At 39.9% G+C, this 17965-nt stretch overlaps 1 protein-coding gene across 1 annotated transcript; it reads left to right on the top strand.

Annotated features, from left to right (window-relative positions):
- The first annotated feature begins 5187 nt into the window (after positions 1–5187).
- On the top strand, positions 5188–10694 carry eomesa (eomesodermin homolog a). Its single transcript, XM_082185403.1, has 6 exons — positions 5188–6035; positions 6510–6664; positions 7310–7431; positions 7813–7971; positions 8058–8119; positions 9542–10694. Exons 1-6 carry the CDS (start codon positions 5311–5313, stop codon positions 10317–10319), a joined length of 2001 nt encoding a protein of 666 aa, XP_082041529.1. The 5' UTR covers positions 5188–5310; the 3' UTR covers positions 10320–10694.
- Positions 10695–17965: the final 7271 nt, after the last annotated feature.

Below are 17965 nucleotides of genomic sequence, written 5' to 3' on the forward strand. Positions count from 1 at the left end.
CTTTTAGGCCTTTTTATTGCCTGCCAATCAAAAATCATTATTCTAATCAGTAAAAGCATGTTTTTTTCCCTTCATGTTTGTATAAATTGTAAAGTTTAAAACAACTGCAGACATGCTTTTAAGAAAAAACATTTATAATATTAATTATAAGCTTGATCTATACAGCACCTACTAAACAATATTTACAAAGTTATGTTATTCATTTTTCATGTACATAAATAAGTGTTTAATGTGCATTTCATACCACAGCAGAAGTCTATGTGGTGTTTTTAATATGCTTTAAGATTAAGACAAACCATGTGTAAATTCATAAGTCGACAGCATTGCTGAGTATTTCCTCCTTAAAACTGCAGTGAACCAAAGACAGTCTCAAACACACACTTTGAAATCGCTGGTGTTTCTGACGTCACAAACTACCTTGTAACCAATCAGATCAACGTGTGATCGTCAACCAGTGGATCTCTGAGCTGAGCGAGTGAGTGGAGGCGGGGCTCATTTACATATTCATAGAACAGTGCATACTAAATGAGGCAAGGGTGTCGAGTTACATTCAAGATATTTTAAGGCATAAAGAAATTTTTTCAAGCTTAAATATGTAATTTCGTTGATCAGAGATGAGTTTTAAGGGATACAATCATGGACTTCAAATCAGTGTGACTGACCCAGATCTGTGTGAACTGCACTGAAAGGCGCTGAAAATACTCACAGTTTGCGTTTGGAAAATTAAAAATGTGTCGTGATTCTTCAAGATCCCAAATCTTCCACCAAAGCCTCCGAGAGTTACAAAAGAACATTTAAGACTATTACCGTCCCTTATGTATCTGTCCCGTCTAAAAGCACAGTATTGATTTTGAGTGACCCTGATTCACCCGCAGCCTTTCGCCCGACTCTCTCTCTCTCTCTCCGAGCGAGAGAGAGAGAAAACAAGGGAGGGAAATAAAGACTGGGTGGCATTTCCAGTCAATAATAAAATGAGAAAGACGCTTTCAGAGGCGGAGGAGTGTTGAGGGGACGCGGCGGGGCCCTCGGGGGCCGAAACAGACATCTTGCGCCTGGTCACCGAGGTCCCAGACCGGAGAGGACAGCAGACTCTTATTTCCTCCTCAGGCTGGCAGCCAATCAGTTTCCAGCTGAGTTCCAGCCCCCCTCTCTGTCTTTTCACAGATTTTTAGCCCCTTTTCCCCAAATTCTTCACACATCTCTAGATTGCACACATGCAAACACACATACACACACACATCCCCTGCTCATAACACACATCTGCACACGGGTAATACAGTATTATGAAGCGTAAATATACAAAGCAATAAAACAAAGCAACTTGCAAATTTCCAGATTGAAGCTGTTGATTTAAGGAATAATGTGAAAACATTAGGATGCATATATGATTGGCTAATAAAGCAATAAATTAAAGCAACTTCTGAATCAAGCTTTGCTATTTTTCATTACATTCATATAATCTTCCAGCTTACATATACTATAAACTTCCAGATTTCAATTTGAAGCTGTTGATTTAAGGAATAATGTGAAAACATTAGGATGCATATGATTGGCTACATAAAGCAACACAATAAAGCAACTTCCGAATCAAGCTTAGATTTCATCAAATCTGAATGAAGCTGCAAATGCTGTTGATTTAATGAATAATGCAAAAACATTTAAATGGCATTATGATGCATATGACTAAAGCCTCTCATGCACTTTCAAAGCTTATTTTATCATCGGCATTAATTAATCTTTTAATTTCACGGCAGCAACACTCTTAAAAATAAAGGATCCAAAACGTTCTTTTTTTTTAGTGATCAACATTTACAAAATCTAAAGAACCTTTTGTGGAATTGGAAGATTTTGTATGGAACCATCGATGCCATTAAAAAGCCTTTATCTTTACGAGTGTGTAAATGCTGGTCTGAAAGCTGGAAGCAGAACTCAGTATTCTGCACGGAGAACTCGTTCTCATCTCAATATTCCTCTTAGCTGGGAGCTAATCCTTGTGAATCTCACACCTTAAAAACTACAAGGCACTTGGGACCCGGGATCTGTCAGGTGAGAACGCATAATCATTCCTGTGTGTGTGTGTGTGTGTGTGTGTGTTTCGCAGGTGCTCTGTGTGGATCGTCTTTACATCACACCTTCTCATACCATCAATTGAGATCATTTCAGGATTTGATTTCATAATTTAGACACAGCGACTGAGCTGAAACGACGAGGCGACGTGAGCCGGAGTCTGAATCAAACTTTGCTTTTCATTGCATTCATAATGAATGAGTATGAACTTCCAGATTTGAATATTGGATTCTTGATTTAAAGTCGGCATGAAACAGAAGTTGCGCTAGTCTTTTCTTCTCTATTGTGCCGTAACGCTTCTGGAACAAGAACAAATGTGGGCGGGGCTTGATTTTGTCAGTGGGAATTGATTGGATGGTTGTGCTTTCCTATTGGCTGATCTCATGTGAGTGACAGGTTGCCCCGCCCACATCATGAGAGAAGAGAAGATGCTGTTATTCTGATTCAAGATTACCAGGAACATGAATTTAAAACAATAATGATGTGCACGGATAAACACTGCAATATTCCATTACAAAAACACGAATCATTGATTTTGATTTCATGGTGACTTTAAGGAAAAATGTGTCTTTTCTTACACATGAGAGCTGGGCACATGCGACCCTAAAATCATATTAGTATTAATAATATCTCCTTTAAAGCTAATCAAATTAGGTCAGGTGGACCAAATATGTATATTTCAAGTGTGAATAGGTTAATGGTTGACAGTGTTATTTTTGAGTAGCCTAATATAATCACAACCTGTGACTTATTAAATGTATCACAGACTCTCTTTAATTTAGCATGCAGCCCATGGCTGTCATCAAGGAGTTTTAATTACAATGCCGAGCTAAAGAGAGTCAGTGGATGGGTTTGATGAGGACACCCGGTGGGTTTTTCATTAAAGAGCGCTCGCGCTGAGCGTGTGACCCTTTCCGGGTAACCGACCATTATCGCCACCCGGTCCGCGTGGTTCCGTATCGTTATAAAGAACGCAAAGCAGCGATTCCGTGCGTTTGTCCCTCTCTCTCACTCTCTCTCTCTTTTATCAGATTTGAGGTACAGAAGGGTTTTAATAAGGCGGTGTCTATCCGCCCGGCTGTCTCTTCCTTCTCGATCACCGGTTCCTTCACACGGAAAAATAATTGGCCGGTTTCCCTGAGCTTGGAAAGAGGTTGAGCCGGGTGGGATTTGCCTTTCCCCCGCCCCTCTCTTTTTATAACCACCGCCTGATGATAAAGACAATCAGATATTACCTTATGGTGAACTGGGGCTCAATTGTTTTTCCATCTGTTGACCTGGGTGGTGTTTTCTTTTCCTTTTTTTTTTTTCCTTCTTTTTTTCGCGTTTTGAAAATGTGTTCAGACATTGTTTGCATCGTGCATACGTTTTGATAAATACAACCTGCGTATTTCGAGCTCAATTTCACAATTTTAAATAACGCAATGTTTCGCTTTGAAGATTTAAACGTAGGCTATAATAATAATAAATGCATGGTGTTTAATAAACAAATACGACTATTTTATAAATAAAGACTTTGTTCAGTAGCTTAAAGCAGTCATTTATGATTATTATTATTATTTAGGAATTATAAACATCAATTAAACTTTAATTAATAGATTTATCCCTTTTTATTATTATTTCTGAAATTAAGTAGGCTAAAAAAAATGAATAAATGCACTTATTATATTTACTCTAACAAAAGAAAAATATATATAAATATAGGCAATTTATTTTAAAAACTGAGTATATTTGTATTTATAGGCTACTGTTATTAAAGGTGCAGGTTTTTTAAGAACTCCTCAGGTGACGCAAGCGCGCGCGCCTCGCTCACTCACTCACCTCGTGCACGCTGAAAACATTCTCCTGCAGGGTTTCGTCCGAATCATGAAGACGCTGAAACAGAGTTCACAGTAGAAGTACACATTAGAACACGTAGATTAGGCACCTAAATATGTAAATACACAATACGTTTTTTAGACGGGGAATGCTTTGGGTAAATGCACGTTAAAATCTCACGGAATTTGTGAACGTTTACTTGTGCGTGAACAGAACTTACACTGCGGCTCGAGCTCGTTCAAATCTGAGCGCTTTCTGGACTCCAGTGCTGAAAAGATTGAGCCCATACACACTGAACCGGAGAGGGGTGAACTTTAACCCCCGCGACACGAGCAACTCAAGGCATGGCGGTGCTGACTGACAGTCTGTGGTGAGTTTGCTTTCCTCATTAATCGTTTGTTAATTATTTGGGTTGCCAAGTTCAGTCGAGCTCAAGTGTATTTAGATCAACCGCTCTCAGGTCAGCCTGGAGGACTCGTTAATTGTTTTGTTTTCAGTGCATCAAAAATGGGTGTCAATCCACTTCCAAGTTCCTCAGTGGGTTCAATGTCAGTCTCAAATTAACACTCATTAATTGGCTTGAAGCGAATTTTGAAACGTTCTATGATAAGTATGTTTTTAGTCAAAACCTAGATGCATTCCAAGTAAATATAAAACACATTGTTATTATTAATAATAATAACACCCACTTACCAGGGCCAGGTGTTTAAATCAATACAAAAATCACTCTTAAAAATGTAGGTTCCAAAAAGAGGGTTTTCGATGCAATATAGAAGAACCATTGGTTCCCCAAAGAACCTTTCAGTGAAAAGCTCTTAAGAAAAAAATGTTTTCCTTATAAGTGTACAAAACATTTTAATAATCTAAAAAACCTTTTTTCCACTATAATGAACCTATAACTCAAAAAAAAAAAGCTGGGTTGTTTCAAAACGTTTGGGTCAAATATGGACAAACCCAACCGTTGATATAAAATTATGTGAATTTTTTTTAAACCCGGCTGGTTTTGTCCACATTTAACCCAAACATCGTTAAAACAACCCAGCTTTTTTGTGCAATGGAAAGGGTTTCATTGATGCTAAAGGTTTTTGGAACCATCATTATTTATTTAAGCGTGTAGAAGCCTTAAATAAATAAAAAAGAGAAAGTGATATGTTTTTAATAGTAGGCATATTAAAACGAAAGCCTCTGAGCCAATGAGAAAATGGTCAGAACGCACGAATTGCAAAGGCTCCGCCCCCTCGAGTGAGATGGAATATATAAACTCTCTCAAACAATTCTGTCACTCACAGATTACAGTTGAAAATCCGGAGGTGTCGCTTTAGAGGTCAAACTGCGGGGCGCACGGAGCCTCGTCCTGGTGTGATCTACTTATTGATCTCGACCAGCTTTTGATTGATCCTCATCCCCGTATCAGTGTATTGAAGAATGCAGTTAGAAAGCATCCTCCCTGGCGCATCTGTAAACTTACCCAAGACCTTCTATAACCTGTCGACGTCCTCCGAGAGCACCAGCAACAGCCCGGGGTCAACGCAGATCGATTTTCAGGACATGGACCGGACAGATTCCGAGCAGAGCTCCGGTGCCAAGAAGTTCTTAAGTGGCGGGAACACGCTGATGGATGAGGCGGACACCGAGAGCTTCACCGGGACTAAAGCAACAGCGGCAGCCGCTGCACCGGACGCGCGGAAAACTTCTCCGGTAATCGGTGGAGATGACGAGCTGTCCAGCGCGCGCCGCTACAACATCGACGAACTTGGCACTGATCGTTATTTCATATCATCTTCCCAACCGAGCTCCGACGTGACCAACCCGTGCTCTCTCTTCCCGTACGGGGGCCAGACCGGCTCGGTGTACAGTGGCTCGAACGGGTCCAGGTATTCGTCTTCTCTGCATTACGGCTCGGTTCTTCCACCCGCCGGGTTCTCATCCGCCGTGTGCGCCAGTCGGAGTCAGTTTGGAAGCGGCTATCAGTTCGGACAGGGTCCCGGGTGCCTGTACCCGTCCTATCCCGGACCGGGCTCCAGTTTGAGCTCGATGCCCATCCCGGGTTCGGGCTCCGCGACCAGGGCGCAGGTGTACCTGTGTAACAGACCGCTGTGGCTCAAATTTCACCGCCATCAGACTGAGATGATCATCACCAAACAGGGCAGGTAATGTCGAGAAGTTCATGAGCTCACTCTAAAAAAACTAAACCGCTGGGTTGTTTCAACACGTATTTGGGTCGAATATGGACAAATCCAACCGTTAAGTTAATTGTAATTTTTAAACCCAACGGTTGTTTTTAAATTCAAATTTTAAACCCAACGGTTTCAAATTCAAATTTTAAATCCAACGGCTGTTTTTTTTTTTTCATATTTGACCCAAACATGGGCTGAAACAACCCAGCGTTTTTTAGAGGGCTGATTTTGCAGAAAAAAGAAAAAATGCTGTTAAACTTTTGCTTTAAAATGATTAAGTAATTTAGAACATAAATGTATAATAATTTAGAGCGTGCATGGTTTAAAATGTAATTTTAACAGGAAAAAACGTGCAACATTTTAATAAAATTATAAGATGTATTTTAATAACGAATATTCCTTTCGAATCCGTCATTCTTAATTATTTATTAATAATCATATTCGCAGGCGAATGTTCCCCTTTCTAAGTTTTAACATCACTGGACTGAACCTGACGGCGCATTATAATGTGTTTGTGGAGATTGTTCTGGCCGATCCGAACCACTGGAGGTTTCAGGGCGGGAAATGGGTGACCTGCGGGAAAGCGGACAACAACATGCAAGGTGAGGAAAGAGTTTCAGCAACATGACAACATGTTATTTCTACAGTTAAACGTGTTGTTAGGGGGTTTTTCTTCTCCTGGAAAATATAAATTAAATTTAACTCGAGTAGGATATGGCCTTTATGATCAAATGCAGCCAAAAACTAAATTAGATATTTGTTGTTTTTTTATCTTGAGTGGGATTTTAATCTTTCGATGTTGGTATAAAAAAAAATTGGTTAGATATATAGAATCTTCCGTAATATAATTATGAATGTATGATTATTGCCAACGACGCGTGAAATTCAACGAATTAATTCAAACAATTTGAAAGCTAAAACGAACGTTATGGTTTGTGCGCGCGATTGTTTTTATTACCTTATTTAAATTTCGATATTTTTTCACACTTTAACATGTCATTTCGTTTTAAAATGAAAGCAGTTTCAATGCAATGAAAGAAGTTTCGCATTTAATATGAGCGATTTGCAGCGATGACACGCGGGGGTGGACGTGTTATTCTCCTATGTGTATTAGAATTATTCAAAACAAATCGCTCTTAGTCATGATGCATCTGTTTTACACCAGTGCAAAAGTTCTCAGCTTTATTTAGCCCAACTAATAATTTAATAAGACAAAACATTAATGTTCTACATGTGTTTTTGTGTAGGAAACAAGGTTTATGTTCACCCTGAATCACCAAACACTGGGGCACACTGGATGAGACAAGAAATATCATTCGGGAAACTGAAGCTAACCAACAACAAGGGTGCAAATAACAACAATACTCAGGTAATCCAAATCACTCTGTTAAAGAAGTTGAGCAGTGCTCTATGTTCATGTGTTAGGTTCAATTGTGGATGGAAAACATTATAGACACGCGTGAACTTCATTGTTTATTAGACTTTTTTTTTGTTGCAAAAAAACCAAACAATGCTGGAGAGCAATGTTCTTAAACTCTGAATGCATTTAGCATATTAACGGAAAACCTTTGAATAGTACTTTATTTTGAATGTATTTTAGTTCATGTTGCAGCGGTCTTGCACATTTTAAAGATGAGTGTGTGTGGAAGTTTCTTCAGGTCTTCGGTGTGGGTTTGACACCTACAGCAAACGCTGGCCATGAACTCTGCACAAACAATGACGCTGTGTGTGTGTGTGTGTGTTAAAATAGATGATCGTCCTCCAGTCCCTGCATAAGTACCAGCCTCGACTGCACATTGTGGAGGTGACAGAGGATGGTGTGGAGGACATGAGCAGCGAAGCCAAAACCCAAACCTTCACCTTCCCAGAGAACCAGTTCATCGCTGTAACGGCTTACCAGAACACCGACGTAAGCAGAAACACAGCCACAGCTCCTTTCAGCCACTTCTGCTTTTGTGCCGCTTCTCAACTCCTCGTCTTTGTGTTTAATTGCAGATCACACAGCTTAAGATCGACCACAACCCCTTCGCAAAAGGCTTCAGGGACAATTATGATTCGTAAGTGCCTTTCGAACAACCGTCCCTGACTGAGAAGTGCCAAACACATTATTGCTGACTGAATTATGAAAACAGCCCAAAAATATGAGGGTGTTCCTTTCGTTCACTACATTTTATAAACGATGACTCTCAAACCTTTCTTTTTAACAAAAACATTGGACATTTTTTGTAAGGTACATGAGTCTGGTTTCATTCTGTGTGTGTTTATGCTACAGTGCAGACTTGATCAAATCCAGTAGTATGAATACTGGTAAAGTAGGACTTTGGCATTATGGTAACACTCAAATATAAGGTTCCATTAGTTGATGCATGAACTAAATTTATTTAACAATGAGCAATTCGTTACAGTATCTACTAAAAACTTTAATGTTCGTTCATGTCAGCTCTGGTCCATTAAATACAACTTTTAATTCTAGTAATGTATTAGTAAATGTTGAAATTTAAGAATTATTATTCATGGTTCATACTAATGTAAAGTGTTGCCATTTATATTTGCATATTACATTATACAATATTTCTGTAGTGAAGATCTTTAGATTTAGCAAGGTTTCCCAAAGAACCTTTCAGTGAAAAGTTCTTAAAATATATATATATATATATAATATTTTTATAATCTAAAAGACCTTTTTCCACTATAATGAACCTTTCACTCTAAAAAATGCTGGGTTGTTTCAACACACGTTTGGGTCAAATATGGACAAACCCTGATTTAAAATTAAGTGGAATTTAACAGTTTGTTTTTAAATTCAAATTTTTATTTTTTTAACCAAACCGTTTTTAAATTCAATTTTTAAACCCAACTGTTGTTTTTTTCCATATTTAACCCAAACATCAGTTAAAACAACTCAGCATTTTTTGTCCAATGGAAAAGGTTTTATTGATGCTGAAGGTTTTTGGAACCATCAATATTTATGTAAGCATGTAGAAGCCTTAAATAAAAAAAAGAGAAAGTAATGTTTTGAATACAGGTAAAGTGGGACTTCATGCAATATGGTAACACTTCAATATAAGGCTCCATTAGTTAATGCATTAACTAAAATGATCTAACAGTGAGCAATTCATTACAGTATCTACTAAAACTGTTAGTTCATGTCAGCTCAGGTTCATTAAATAATATGAACAGATACAACTTTTAATTCTAGTAAATGTTAAATGTTTTAAGAATTATTATTCATGATTAGTCGCCTACTAATGTAAAGTGTTGCTATTTATATTTCTACATTGAATTATAAAAAAAGAGAGGGAGAAAGTAATATGTTTTGAATAAAAGTAAAGCAGGACTAACACTTCAATATCATGTTCCCTTAGTTAATGCATTAACTAAAATGATCTAATAGTGTGTCTACATTGACTCTTGTTAAAGAATGCAATGCGACAAATCGCTAACAGTCTCTCTTTCTCTCTCTCTCTCTCTTCTCTCAGGATGTACACGGCTCCAGAGAGCGACAGACTGACGCCCTCTCCTACTGATTCTCCGCGGTCGCACCAGATTGTCCCCGGCGCCCGCTATGCAATGCAACCCTTCTTCCAAGACCAGTTTGTAAACAACCTGCCACAAAACCACCGCTTCTACGGCAGCGAGCGCGCCGTGCCGCAAACCAACGGCCTGCTTTCCCCTCAGAGCGAAGACTCGGCCTCCGGCGCGGCTTCGGCTCAGCGCTGGTTCGTAGGGCCCGTCCAACAGAGCAGTGCATCCAGCAAACTGGACCTGTCCTATGACAGCGAGTACTCGGCGTCCAGTCTCCTGCCGTACGGCATTAAACCGCTTCCGCTGCAGAGTCCTCACGCGCTCAGCTACTACCCCGACTCCGCCTTCGCGTCGATGGCGGCCGGTTGGAGCAGCAGGAGCTCGTATCAGAGGAAGATGACCACCGGCTTGCCCTGGTCACCTCGACCGAGTCCTCCGGCCTACACCGACGACCTGTTGACCTCTAAAGACAAGCTTCAGGACGAGGGCTCCACCTCGGCCCCGACCGCCGGCTCCACCGCCCCCTGGATGGAGGCTCCGCCGGTTCTGAAGGTCGTCGACTCGGGCGACGCAAGCGGATACGCCATGGCATGTAAGAGGAGGCGCGTTTCGCCCGGCGGATCCAGTACGGACGCTTCGCCCACTATAAAGTGTGAGGACTTGAGCTCGGAGGAGTACAACAAAGAGAGCCATAAAGCCATGGGTTATTACGCCTTCTATACAAGCCCTTAAGAACTGCTTTCCAGATAATTTATCAATTCTCTCTTTATCTCTTATTTTGTTTGAAGTGATCTATGTTGTGTTTTTAATCTTTTAATCTGCAAGTGCCAAAGCTTTTGTGCCACCCCAGTTGTGCTTGTTTATTTGTGAAATACATAAGCTTCTTTTTTGGGTTTTTTTTACTTTGTATTCTTTTTAAAGCATGCCCTTTTTAATCTTATTTTTATAAGGCAGCCATAATGTGAATTTTTTTTTTTCTTTTTTCTTCTTCCTTTTATTTAAGATCCCTCTGTTGTACAGTATTTGTGCACTTTAGATTGTGATGTATCTTGTACAAATGTTCTCATGGCACTGTTATGAAAGGTGAAATAAAATGTGCTTTTCATACTTTCTTTGTCTGTGTTTCTCTGCTGAATGTTTTATTTAACGAAAATGTATTTTAAAACTCCACGTATTCATGGACTTTATTTATAACGAAAAATAAATAAACTTAACGAAAATTAAATTCGTTCATTTACATAACGTTGTCTTGTTTTAAACGGTCAATTTCTAACGTTTACATTTTCATAAATAATCGGCAATTTTGCGGAGCGAGCAAAACATTTGTAAAGTACAGAAAAGTTTTTTTTTCGTTGTTTTTAAAATGTAACTAATAATGTGAATTCTTACATTTAAACGTTTTACAGCCATTTAAGAAATAAACACAATTTGTGTAATAAACCAAAGATGCGTGTTTTTATTTTTCAATGAAGTTAAGGTTTTATTTTATCTTTGACTAATAATGTTCTAAATAATTCGAAACCAATCTTTGTACTGAACAATCGTGCATTCTCTAAGAACTCAGTTTCAATCCACCACAAACGCACCGTTATGTCGTTATTTGAAGGCGCGCGTCTCGTTTTTCTTTATTTTGACCGTGCTCTGTCAAACAGGAGTTTGTCGCCTGTATATTCAGAAGCTTTTCCCGGAGTTATTTCGGATCATACGAAACGCATTTCTGGGTGAATGTGACAGAGGAAGTCACTGCGGTTCCTCATTTTGTGTTTTATGGCCACTATTTTCTGCGCTTTAGTTGAAAGTGACACAAATACATTTTCCTTTCCAGCCCCAGCTAAACACATTTAGAAGCGTTTCTGTACAGAGACCGCACAATCTTACTTCCATTGCATTAAATAGTTCAACATTATGTCCAAGAACTACAACACATTTACATTATGTTCAAACCGGCAACAGAAGCATCTTAAAAATAAGGGATGGATCGGATGCATTTCCAGCCTATAATTGTGATGAAGCGCAGCTAAAAAAGTTCACTTTGCAAAACCAGCTGTTTTTAAAAAGCCCTTTAATAGAAGAAATTAAAACCTGATGCATTAATATCATTAAACACCCTTCATTTTTTAAGACCTACATTTTTGACACATGCAATTTTCTTAATTGAGGAGGCAAGTGACTTCCTTCCTGCTATATTTTTCGGAAGAGGCTCAAATGAGAGTGTGAAAATTACGCATCAAATATGAGAAAACGGTCGAGCTGATAAACTTCCTAAGCAAGATGCACGAGGATGGGCCTCATGATCGCCATGTTTAAGGAGAATTGCACATTCTGTCTGTCAGCTCGCAATCCTTCCTCATCAGCGAATCCCTCTTGAGTTCATTTCAATGCCCCGGTATTTTTAAGTCTAATGAATTCTGTTGTCAGACTTCTTGACAGAAAGCGAAGACTCCGACTAACTCCAATTAACACCTTCTAATGATGCTGAGCTCCTGATGGCGCTGAGATCATCTGCCCCGGGCGGGTACTGATGGGGGTAGCGGGGCTATAAATGTTCTGTGTTCCTTCAACACTCGTGTCAGCGAATCCCACACCGGATCACCGAGATCACGGGCTCTTTTTACTTCCTGAGTCTTAGAAGACAAAGTATGACGGTTTAAATATGAAAACAATGTGTTAATAAATACAGTAGTCAACATATGAGCTGGATCAAAGCCTTTCATCATGAATTTTGAACAATAGGCCTACCCGTTCTTTGTCTTGGGACAACTTTGATGGACTTTTTTGATCCACTTCAAATGTTGGCTTCTGTGTTTCTGTCTTTATTGTGTTTCTTCCAGACCAGTCCATGTCTGTTAGCTTTGACCTATGCACCTTATTTTTAACCTTATAACCAATGTGCGAGACTTCCGGTGTCATTCCCTCCCAGTTTTTTTTACCTGTCCAAAATAGCTTACTTTCGTTTTGGATATCATGAAAAAAATTGGATATGGGTATTCATATATAAGATGGATATGCTTGTGTACTTCTAAAAGATGACAAAATAATGCTAGTGTTGCACATTTTAAAATTACTGACCAAAACTATTGATGACATCATCTTTTTTTTGTACCAAAACTCTAGATTAAGAATGTCCCTCCTCAACATCATACAGTATTGCCTCTTCCTAGCAGTATAGCAAATGCAACACAAACTAAAGGTATAGGCCTCAAGACTTTTAACATGTCCCGTCTTAAAGGTACAGTAAGCGATTTATGAGAAGCTGATCAGGGCTGCATTTCCCAAAAGCATCGTAAGCCTTAGTTGATCGTGGAACAATTGCCACCAATGGTCTCTATACAATCAATATAGGCTTACGATGCTTTTGGGAAACACAGCCCAGGACGGAGCACCAAAACACACCTGTAGCCAATCAGCAGTAAGGGGCGTTTCCACTTATGATGGGGGAGATGCGTTGCATATAAGCGTCAACCTTCCGGTCTTAAACTGTAATTCATCGACTGGCTTCTAGAGACCGGCTCCAAAAGAGAGTCAATCCCATAAACCCCCATGCTAAAATGCTTTACAACTTTACCAACTTTAATGCCAACTTTACAGCAGAAAAAAACATATTTACAGCCTGGTACAAAAAGTGGTTTTGGTCTATATAGTTCATTTTGCCCTTCATGACGACTGTGAGGGGGGTGAATTTTTTTATAACGCATCCGTTTAAATTATATTAAGCCTTAAAGTTCTGCATAATTAAGGGCGTGGCCACTTGAGTGACAGGTGGATTGCCGCTGATGTCACTACTAGCCGTTTGTCTGCTGTCTGTTAGCGTCACGTCACCTCAGCTAATCCGCCTCGCTGCACATTTTCGTTTATCCGGGAGTGACACGCTGCCAAGATGGCGACCACTGGCTCCGCCCACTTTGGGCTTTAAAAACGCTCTTCAGGGGGTGTTTGGGGGTGGAGCTATCAAGATAGGGGTGTGATCCTATTGGGAAGGGGTGTGTTTTGGTGATTTCAAATATCAACAGCCTTTCTCAGAAATTGCTTACTGCACCTTTAATTTCTTCAACAGGTAACACCTCATCAACATCAAACTGTGCTCATCAAGCAAACAAATGCTGAATAACTCAAAGTTATGTGGAGATGAGTTCAATGATTCATATGCACAATTATAAGTAGTTCATGGGTTTTTCAATGACCCATGCCAGTATCTATTAGACAGGTGGCACTTTTTTTTTCACTTGTTGTTTTTTTCTCCTTTTGTCGTGGCACTCTGAGACTGAACTCTTCATGAATAGTCCTCGAGGATGTCTGATCTTGTCTTGTTCGTTTAGCTAATGGATCACATGCACACATGACCCTGAGCATCGGGAGGACAGGAACTGTACTCTTACAACAAGTCAATCGACTGCGACAGCAACACGCATTAATGCAGGAACTGCAGTAATCAATAGACACTTCACCTGCGCTCTGCATGTCGAGAGTCACAGCATGTAAACGAGGAGAGGACAACACGAGCCGCCTGATCCCGAGCCATCAGACACCTGGAGGGATTCCCAGAGAAGAAGTGATCCAGATTCACTCCAGACTGCTTCTGCACGGCACTGGCTTTATGTTAGGACAGGTTTGGTACATCATCAAAACAGCAGGAGCTCGGAGAAGGCCTGAATATCCTTAAAGCCTTGTTTTCAACCAAATTAAATTCAATATGGCGTTTAACCTGACTGAGGTCTATTAAGTGATTTGTTGTCTATGGCTAATATAACAGTGGTTTGGGACTTTATACTGACATCCGTCAGCGTTGTTTCATGCAAAAGCAAAGGTTCTTGGTTACAAAATTGATAAAGTGTAGTATTCCACTGGTCATGTGATGGCATCAGTTGTTTACTCCACTGATATGACTCCAGTCTCATTTGAGTAAACATGTCAACAATAATTACTTAAGGTGTAAAACTTTGGAAAACATAAATGTCACACAGCATTACTTTAAATTGTGTGTATGCAATTTAGTTTTTATGTGAAAATTCTAAATATAATATGGAATGTTTATATATCACAGGTTATCCATTGCATACAGTATATAAACAAAAACTTGCGCTTTTGAATGAATCAACGCTGAACGATGTCAGTATAAAGGCATATCAGCAGAATTAAGAAATTACGTAACACTCATATGATAAAAATTAACTCCTCTCTCTCTCTCTCTCTCTCTCTCTCTCTCTCTCACACACACACACACACTTTCTCTCACACTCTCTCTCACTCTCTCTCTCTCTCTCTCACACACACTCTCTCTCTCACACTCTCTCTCTCTCTCTCTCTCTCTCTCTCTCTCACACACACACACACTTTCTCTCACACTCTCTCTCACTCTCTCTCTTACACTCTCTCTCTCTCTCTCACACACACTCTCTCTCTCACACTCTCTCTCACTCTCTCTCTCTCTCTCTCTCTCTCTCATGCAGATAATAATAACTGTATGGAACATCTGTTTGAAAGAAAGTCAGGATTTGACACAACATGAAGGTGATAAAATGATGACAATCTTAATTTTTGGGGTGAACGATCCCCTTAAGACCCTCAGACATCATTAACACAGTGATCTAACGAGGAATGAGAGACAGAACTGAAATCAGTTGAGTCTATTTTCAGATTAGGTTGATCAGGCTGATTTGAGGAGGTCAGGTCTGTTGTGTTGGGTCTGTGTGTGTGTGTGTATGTGTGTGTGTGTGTGTGTGTGTGTTTTTTTGTTTATATTACATTGTGGGAACCAAATGTCCCCACAAGGATAGTAAAACATGAGATCACCTCCATTGTGGGGACCAGCCAGCGGTCCCCACGAGGGAAATGGGTTAATAAATATACTAAATTATATTTTTTTGAAAATGTAAAAATGCAGAAAGTTTTCTGTGATGGGTAGGTTTAGGGGTAGGGTTAGTGTAAGGGGACAGAATATACAGTTTGTACAGTATAAAAACCATTACGTCTATGGAGAGTCCCCACAAAGATGTGTGCGCCTGTTTGTGTGTGTGTGTGTGTGTGTGTGTGTGTGTGTGTGTGTGTGTGTGTGTGTGTGTGTGTGTGTGTGTGTGTGTGACGTCTGGGTCAGCGGTGTGTGAGTAACAGTGTTGGGGCCTGAAACTGTCCCCTGCTCAGACCTGCACTTAACACTGAATTGATTTTAGACACCCCTCGCCGTCCTGGGAGGGTCCGGCCTTTACCGCTGGAGAACAAGCCCAACACACACACACACACACACACACACACACACACACACACACACACACACACACACACACACACACACACACACACACACACACACACACACACACACACACACACACACACACACACACACACACACACACACACATACTGTAAAATCAAACATCTGCTTAAGGTTGAACACACTGCACTGATTTGAGACGTTCAGAATAGTCCTTGTACTTTTCTTTTTTCTGCAGTATATGTGTTTAATTCATCCTGTGCAACTTTTCTGTATGCATGAAAAACTGGCTATACTTTACAGTCCCAATAATGTTAGTTAATTAATGAGTAATACATTTGTTACATATTCATCTTTGTTAATGTTAGTTAATACAAACACGTCGTAAGCTCAGGTCCATTAAATATTATTAAATTATATTAACAGATACAACTTTTGATTTTAATAATGTATTAGTAAATGTTGAAAATAACATTAACTAAGATTAATACACGCTTTAGTTGTCTTTAGTAGTCATTGCTAGTTCTTGTTAAGTAATGCTAACAAACAGAACCTGATTGTCAACCCGGATGACCTGCACTTGCCAGATTGTGCACAAGTACTGTATCCCACATGTTCATGCTCATTCTGTTTGATCAAACTGGCAAAAAGTTAAAATCCCCCATTAGTCAGTAATTGTATCCCTTAAAACTCTTTTTTAATCACCAAAATGACATATTTAAAGTTTTTCCTTGGAAAAAAAAATCCTCTTGTCTTAAAATATCTTGAATGTAACTCGACACCCTTTCCTCATTTAGTATGCGTGGTTCTATGAATATGCAAATGAGCCCCGCCTCCACTCACTCACTCAGCTCAGAGATCCACTGGTTGACGATCACACGTTGATCTGATTGGTTACAAGGTTGTTTGTGACGTCAGAAACACCAGCGATTTCAAAGCGTGTGTTTGAGACTGTCTTTGGTTCACTGCAGTTTTAAGGAGGAAACACTCAGCAATGGTGTCGACTTATGAATTTACACATGGTTTGTGTTAAAGCATATTAAAAACACCACATAGACATATAAACAACATTAAAAGGTAAAAATGAAATAGTTTGTGGGTCAGGATGGCGGGTCGGGTGTGGTTCGGTACCGGCGCCCCCTGTGGATCCCCAGACACACAGAGCACTAAAGCTTCCAACATGACTGCAAACAAGTTCCAGTCAAGTGTGTGTGTGTGTGTGTGTGTGTGTGTGTGTGTGTGTGTGTGTGTGTGTGTGTGTGTGTGTGTGTGTGTGTGTGTGTGTGAGTGAGTGTGTGTGTGTGTGTACAGGGAGCGTGTAGTCGTAGCCGGCGGGCTGGAAAGCCGCGGTGGCTGAAATCAATGCACTGGCACTTTGAGGAGCGTCCTACAGATTTAGGACGTCCCTGTAGGGTCCAAACCACTGGAAAAAAGAGAACAACATCATCCCTCCATCCCTCCAGCGCCCCAGGGAAAGAGGGATGCTATCTCTCCATCACCTCGGGGAACGGACGCAACACACTTGATAACCTCCAACCTGAACACACACACACACACACACACACGCGCACACACACACGCGCACACACTCCTTAGTTTTTCTACCATTGACTTCTATTGTTTTAGTGATATATTCACCCAACCCCGAATTAGAATACTGTAATTTATAAGCATTGATGGGTGTGTAACGATCCCCTCATATCACGATACTGAACTCACGATACAATTATTGCGATACTCCAAAACATATGATAAAAGGTTAATACAATTTTTTCTGTTGATTAAAATTCTAAATTTGGTATTACATTGTGTGTGTAAATGAATATTTTTGGACTTGTGCTGGAAACCCAAAGCACAGGACAATAGAGACGCCAGAATAACAATATTCATGATTCTGAAGATGAAAATACAGAATTATTTTAGATTAATATGCTTGAACTCTGTCACTGACTAGATATATTTATGATAATGAAGGCCACTTTTTACTGGTAACAAGACATTTAGCATTATCAGGACACACAAATATTCCCATAATTGATGGTGAAATGTTGAACTAAAATGATAATGCACACAGTATGATCACATGTCAGCAGATGGCGGCCCCTCCAGAGCTGAACTGTTGACCCTGGTTTGGCCCCAGTGATGACAGACCTCCAGAGGCTCTGCT

This window comes from Leuciscus leuciscus, assembly GCF_965113295.1.
Source record: "Leuciscus leuciscus genome assembly, chromosome: 12".
In the NCBI taxonomy this organism is placed as follows: domain Eukaryota; kingdom Metazoa; phylum Chordata; class Actinopteri; order Cypriniformes; family Leuciscidae; genus Leuciscus; species Leuciscus leuciscus.